General features: G+C 38.2%; 1 protein-coding gene across 1 annotated transcript; it reads right to left on the reverse strand.

Moving 5' to 3' along the window:
* Positions 1-2,816: 2,816 nt before the first annotated feature.
* On the reverse strand, positions 2,817-6,917 carry LOC130653667 (uncharacterized protein K02A2.6-like). The gene has a single exon (XM_057456186.1). It carries the CDS (start codon positions 6,915-6,917, stop codon positions 2,817-2,819), a length of 4,101 nt encoding a protein of 1,366 aa, XP_057312169.1.
* Between the last annotated feature and the right edge of the window lie 366 nt (positions 6,918-7,283).

Here is a 7,283-nt window from a genome sequence, read left to right on the forward strand (position 1 = left end):
TTTTTGTATTCTTCAATTCTTTAGTAGCTTGAATTTCTTACTTACTGTTTAGCTTTATAGTCTTGACTTGAATTCTGGGGAAGTCGTCCTTTATTGCTTTCGCTACCTAATATTATTCCGAATAGCCAAGCTCGATCCTAGCACCTTTTTCGTGACGCCTATTTCGCTAAAACTATCAAAAAGCGAGTGCCATTAGGAAAAACAATCGTGGGGACGAGCTTGCAGAATAACATTAATTTGGAAAAAAAACAAACGATTCCCGCTGATATTAGAGCGCTAGCAAAATTGATAAAAAAAGCATGTGTCAAATACTTTCTAAATAAATACAAAAAAGGATGAGATCAAGATTTATTGGAAAAATCAAAGTAACAAGTTATGGAATTTTTGCTGTGATTACATCAATTTTCAAGTGTCACAATTTCCAACAAAGTTTGGTTATATGCGTAATCGTATCCATAGTTATAAGTAGCTTAAGGGATAATAAATATAAAATAGATATTATTGAAGATATTACTTCGGTTTGTCTGTTCATTAGTTATATTACTCTGGAAAGTTTATCATTTCTTGAACATGATAGTTTAGTAGGCGAGGTTTTGGGAGATCCTTCTCCCATCATCGGGCAAAGTAAAATGATGTTGCGCATGTATCTATGTAATTGCAGAGGATCGAAATTCATATAAATTAACCAATCAGAAATGAGCTGATATATACAGCTAATTACAGTAATTGACATTTTCGGACCTAGATGTAGGTAACTACTTCTGTAGGGCTGGTAACCAAATCTCAGGAAGTTGATACCAGATGCTGTTTATGTGTTTGTTACGTTCTACATTGTTGATGGTTTCTTTAATCTTCTTGTCCGTTGTTCTGGATTCTCTGTCAATGATTTTCTTCTCATCCCAATTAAACTGATGACTTCTGCTCCAGCTGTGGTCCGCAATTTCGTTTTTCTTCACATCTCCTTTTCTCACTGCGGGCATATGTTCTTGTACTTGTTGCTTAAACTTTCTTTTTGTTTCGCCTATATACACTGCATCACAACCCTTACACGGGATTTCGTGAACAACATTGTTTTCTTTTTCCAGGTTTATTTGTCTTTTGGTTTAGACAAAGTGCTTCTTAGGGTGTCTTTAGAATTAAGAATGCATTTGATCTTGTGTTGCCTTAAACCTCGACGAAGAATCTGGCTGGTACCTGGTACGAAGGTTAGGAATGCTAACGCGATGATTTCCTCCGATGTTTTCTTGTTGTCTCCGTTGCACCTTCTCTTCATTTTATTTTCTACTTGCGTGATGACTTTATGACTGTATCCATTTGCGATTAATGCATTTCTTACACGTCGAATTTCTATTTTCCTCTCATGTTTGTCACTGACTACGCTGTTGGCACAATTCAGTAATGAAGATATGACACTTTCTTTGCAAGATTTCTGATGGCTTGATTCGAAGTTAAGGTACTGGTCAGTGTGTGTTGGTTTACGACACGCTGAAACTGAAATGGAACCATTCTTGCGTTTATCCAAAGTGTCCAGGAAAGCGATACTTCCATTGTGTTCAAGCTCAACAGTGAATTTGATTTGTCGATGTAGGCCGTTCATGTGTTCATGGAACTCATCTAGATGAGATCTTTTGATTATGGCGAATACATCGTCAACAAATCTTTTCCAAACATTTGTTTGTCTGTCTGATCTAAATATAAGATATTAAAAAACTAGTCGTCAACCTGTGGGAAAATCAACCCACTCCCGTCCTTCATATATCGCATTTCGTGTTTCCGTAACAGACAGACAGACAAATAGAGAAACTAACATCTATTATTATTGAGACAGTGTGTATCAGGAAAGGAAATTCGAATAATAGACCTCAAACCGAGGGAGCACCTTCTCTGCACACCCACACGCTTAACCCTATTATACCTGGGAGCATAAATTCCCGCTGTCTGTTTGACTAGGCATAAATTTTGCTTGTAACGTGGTTGAGTGCCAAAAGTTTGTGACTTTTTTCAAACTTTTAATTTTTTATACTCTGTGGAGGATATTGCATATTTGGGATGGGGGGTAAATTTTGTGTAAATTGACGACGAAAAGAACATGTACAATTGCAGTAAAATGTTGTATTCGTTATAGAAGAATTTAGTATGTGTTGTTGGTCACCAGGTGGTTGGTTACTAAGGGGTTACTAAGGACATATATTTGACATACATTGTTTTCCTTACATCGAACATTTTTAAATGTCATATTCTACATATGTACCAAGTTAAATGACGTAAGCGTCAATATTTGTAGAAAAACGGACCTTCATAGCTGTATCGTTAAGATAGTAAACTTTCTTGTTGATATGACGTCACTTTTGATCCAAATAAGGTCATTAAAAATCAATCTTTAATATTAAGTCTTTATTTGATAGAGAGTCTTGTAGTATTTATCTATCATCAGATAAAAAGTATTCTTCTGATAAAAGAAGCTAATCACATATAAACATAAAGTCTGATATCAGATGCTGTGACGCCATCTTGGATCGTGTTTTTGAGCCCGAGCCGAAACTCACGGCATCCGATATATACCTAGTAAAATATATTACAATCCCTCTTTTTCTCGAAGTTATTGTTGTTGATTTCTTGATTGTTTGTTTTATAACATGTTCACATATTTGCTTTTCAACTCAGTTCCTCTGCACGTACATAAAACGTTTTTGTTCTTCAGCTATACACATCGGTCTTTTACTATATACATCGTATCGTTCGTCTGCTATATATATACATCGTTTATCATTATCGTTCTTGTTATCATTATCTTGTTATCGTTCTTATTTTTTTCTCTAAGTCTTCTTCTTGCGCTTCGGATTGATGATGACGTAACGCTCTGTATTTTTTCTTTGTCGTTTCGGGTAGGTTTTTGCACCGTTCTTGTGGTTTTTCTTTTCGTATAGATCTTCTTCTTTGTTATGGCCATCATTCGGTTTAGATTGTTGGTTCTCATCAAAATTCGCATTGCTTGAGCAGGTACAAGGGTCTGCCCTGTTTCGCGCGTTAGAAACACTCGATTGCTTACCCTTCGCAGATCTATACAGTTTCGCGTGTCCGTTTGCTCGTAGAAACGTTTTTCCTTCCTTGTTTCGAACCATGATGCTTCGTTTGTATACTTTAATGATGGTGAAGACTTCCTTTAACCAGGGCGGTGAAAGTTTGTTTTTGTTGTCGGTAAGATTTTTCAACAATACCTTTTGTCCGACTTCAAAAGTGACAGTTTTTGCCTTGCGGTTCTGGTCGGTGTTTTCCTTGGATTTCTGTTTGTGCTTTTCATCATTCTTGTTTACTTCTATATCCAATTCACTGTTGCTTTTCACAAGTTGACTAACGTCAGGAAGATCATTCGTTAGCGGTCTACCGAACATCAGTGTTGCAGGTGGAACTTTAGTTACGGTATGAGGTGTGGTTCGGTAACTCAAAAGGAATGTGTCAAGAGTTTTACGCCAATCCTTTCCAGTGATGACAGCAGTTTGATTGTGTCGCTTCAATGTGCGGTTAAATCTCTCAACCTCACCATTAGCTTGTGGCCAGTATGGAGTTGTACGCCGGTGTTTTATACCATGTTGTTGAAGGTATCGGCTGAATTTGAAGGACGTGAATTGTGAACCGTTGTCAGTTACAATTGTTTTTGGATAACCAAAAATACTAAAGGTTCGCTTCATAACATTTATTATGTTTTGCACACCAGTGTTCTTGATAGAAGAAACTATTGGGTATCTGGATCTGTAATCAATCAAAACTAACAGGTTGTCACCAGAGGGATAAGGGCCTTGAATGTCCATTGCAATAGTGTTCCAAGGTTGTTTGGGAATTTCTGTTGGTTGTGACGGTTCATGCCTGGTGGTGGAGGGTGCAGTTACTTGGCAGGCATGACAGGTAAGTGTTAGATCTTCGATTTGTTTGTTCATCAGCGGCCACCAAACTTTTTCACGTAATAGTAGTTTAGTTTTGGTTGTTCCTTGATGCGTAGCATGTGCTATCTGCAACATTTTCTGTTGTAGAGTGCTTGGGATGACAATTCGTTGTCCTTTGAGTAAAATGTTATTCACAAAGGATAACTCATGCTTTGCATGTCTGTATGGATTCAAAGCAGAATCTTTTGGCCAGGCCTTCGAGTTAATGGCTTTGGTGACTTTTTGAAGAATGATGTCTTTTGCAGTTTCATCTTGTATCTCTTCGATATTGCAGCTTTTAGGTACTGCTTCTGCTGCTGTAAAGTTGATAAAGGATTCAATTGAGTCGTCAGTTTCTCCTTCACTGTCTGTACAAACAGGGTCTCTTGATAGTATGTCAGCAGCATTTTTGGCACCAGAAATGTATTTTAATTTGTAGTTATACCCTTGTATGCGAAGAAGCCATCTCTGGATCCTCGGTGGTGGAGATGTGGAAGTTGGTGACATTACGTGCAAAAGACTCTTGTGATCAGTGGTGATATCGAAGTCACGGTCATATATGAAAAAGTGAAAGTGTGTGCAGCCAAAGGCAACTGCAAGAGCTTCTCGTTCTGTTTGTGAGTATCTCTGTTCAACAGGTGTTAATGCTCTACTTCCATATGCTACCGGCTTGAAGTTTCCATCTTTCTGTTTCTGTGTAAGTATGGCACCAAGACCATACGGACTTGCATCAACAATTATGTCTGTTTCCGCCTCAGGATTGTAAAATGCCATAGTTTCAGAAGTGCAAAGTTTTTCTTTGAGTAAATCAAATGATTTCTGTTCAAGATCTGTCCATATGAATGGTGTATTTTTCTTGGTGAGTTTCCTCAGTGGAGCTGATAATGTACTGTAGTCTTTGATGAACTGACTGCAATAATTTACTAGACCAAGAAAGGATCTGACTTCTGTCGATGTTGTTGGTGTTTTGAATTTGTTGACTGCAGTGACTTTGGAAGGGTCTGGAGATATGCCATCTGTTGTGAGAGTATATCCACTAAATAAAATTTTATTCTTGCTAAACTCACATTTTTCTGGGTTGACACGCAGGCCATTCTCAGAAAGATTACGAAGAACCTTATCGAGATTGCGGTCATGCTCAGCTTGTGTTTTTCCCCAGATAAAAATATCATCAGAGATGTTCTTTGCCCCTTCACAATCAGCAATTACCATTTCAATATTTTTCTGAAAATGTTCAAAGGCACTTGAAATACCATATATGAGACGCTTGTATCTGAAAATTCCTTTATGGGTAATGAAGGCAGTAATGTTTCTGCTTTCTTCGGCTAACTCAATTTGATGGTAGCCTTCTCGCAGGTCAATTTTTGAGAAGACAGTGGCTCCATTTAATAATGGTAGGATTTCTTCCAGTTTTGGAATAGGATGCTTCTCTCTGATAATGGCAGTGTTTGCTCTGCGCATGTCCACACACAATCTAATTTTGCCATTTTTCTTAGGTACTGCGACAATTGGTGAAACCCACGAAGTTGGTCCATTAACTGGCTCAATGATATCTAATTTCAGCAGTCTATCGAGCTCTGCTTCAACTTTCTTTCTGGTGTGAAACGGCAGTCTCCTAGTTGGTTGCTGGATGGGGGTGACATCTGGATCAATATGGAGTTTCTGTTTGAAGTTGTTAAGTTTTCCCATTCCTTTGAATACCTTATTGTTTTTGTTGAGGACTTGTTCTGTTGATACTGGTATGCCTTTTGACAGACTTCTGCTACCTAACTGGAATGTTCTATGGTTGATGGGTGTTGTAGCTGGTCCAATTCGTAATAGATCTAGCTGCTCAGCTGTTTTGTGACCAAGTAAATTGCCTCCTTGACCAGGTATTACGTAGAATTTTGCTAGTATTTTATGGTGATTTGCTGCAACTGTAGCTTTGAAGGTACCAGTGATTGGGAGCTTCTTAGTAGCATTGTATGGGTAGATTCGGGCATTGGATTTCTGAAGCTGGATGTTGCTGAATAAGCGTTTATAGGTTCGAAAATCGATGATATTTGTTGTGCTTCCAGAATCAATGATAGCAGTCATTTCGCTATTGTTTACTAGAACGGGGAAGTTATTTGACTTCGTAGTGTTCATCTTGTATAGGTAGATATCCTCATCTTCGTCATCAGAGTTTTCATGGTTGGTTTGATGAACTTGCTGTTTATTTTTGGTGCGGCACATTTTTGCAAAATGTCCTTTAATACCACATTTGTTACATGTTTTATCTCTTGATCTCCGACATTCATGACTTTTGTGGTTCTTCATACCACAGCGACCACATTCTGGTTTGTTGAATGATTTGGTTGGGTTGTTCCGATGTGGTGGTGCATTGTGTTTCCTATGGCTACGATGAGGTGGTCTACGCCCATGTAGTTTGTTGATTTGTTCAGAGCTTTCTTCTTCAGTGTCATGTTGTGTTTGTTTACCATTAGCTATTTCTTTGTTTTGGTGTTCTGCAGATTCAAAAAGTCGTCCAAGGTCCTGTGTTTTCTGGAGATTCAAATCAGTTTCCATAAGTAAACGTTTGCGGAATTTAATATTCGATGTTTTTGCTATGACCATGTCTCGGATTTCATTGTCAGTTTCTGATCCATATTCACAATATAAGGAAAGTTGTCGTAGACGGGTAATGAATTGATCCGTACTTTCCCCTACTTGTTGTGAGGCTTGGTGAAATTTATGCCTTTCGAAAGGTATGTTCTTTTTGACTGAAAAATGTTCATCAAATTTATGGAGGGCTTCTTCAAATGTTGTTCCAGGATCAGAGAAAGTTTCAAATATTTCCTGGCATTTAGGTCCAATCATGTGGAGTAAAATTGCCCTCTTTCTTTCATCATCCCTAACTCCACTTGCTAGTATGTAGTATTTAAGACTGGTCTGCCATTTCGTCCATCGTTGACCAACTGAAGTCGGTTCTCCATTTGGGTCAAAGGGTGGTATGGCTGGAAGTTGCAAAACGGACATGCTAGCTGCACAGAAATGCTCAGAGCGCGCGCACAAGTATAACTATCGCTTGAAATTACAAAGGACAGCCTAGCAAAGTTTCCTTTCGCACAGTAAGAGTCAACAAAATTTGTTGTTTTGATTCGAAAATTCACACGTCTTGTTTCACGCGAGATTGCTTTGTAATTATGAAATATACCTCTCCATGAGTTCTTGGAATCCTCGTCGCCAATTTGTAGTATTTATCTATCATCAGATAAAAAGTATTCTTCTGATAAAAGAAGCTAATCACATATAAACATAAAGTCTGATATCAGATGCTGTGACGCCATCTTGGATCGTGTTTTTGAGCCCGAGCCGAAACTCACGGCATCCGATATATACCTA

Source organism: Hydractinia symbiolongicarpus, chromosome 8 (assembly GCF_029227915.1).
Source record: "Hydractinia symbiolongicarpus strain clone_291-10 chromosome 8, HSymV2.1, whole genome shotgun sequence".
Classification (NCBI taxonomy): Eukaryota; Metazoa; Cnidaria; class Hydrozoa; order Anthoathecata; family Hydractiniidae; genus Hydractinia; species Hydractinia symbiolongicarpus.

Coding starts and splice junctions, on each gene's coding strand:
- LOC130653667 (XM_057456186.1), bottom strand. CDS start 6,917: ATGTCCGTTTTGCAACTTCCAGCCATACCACCCTTTGACCCAAATGGA.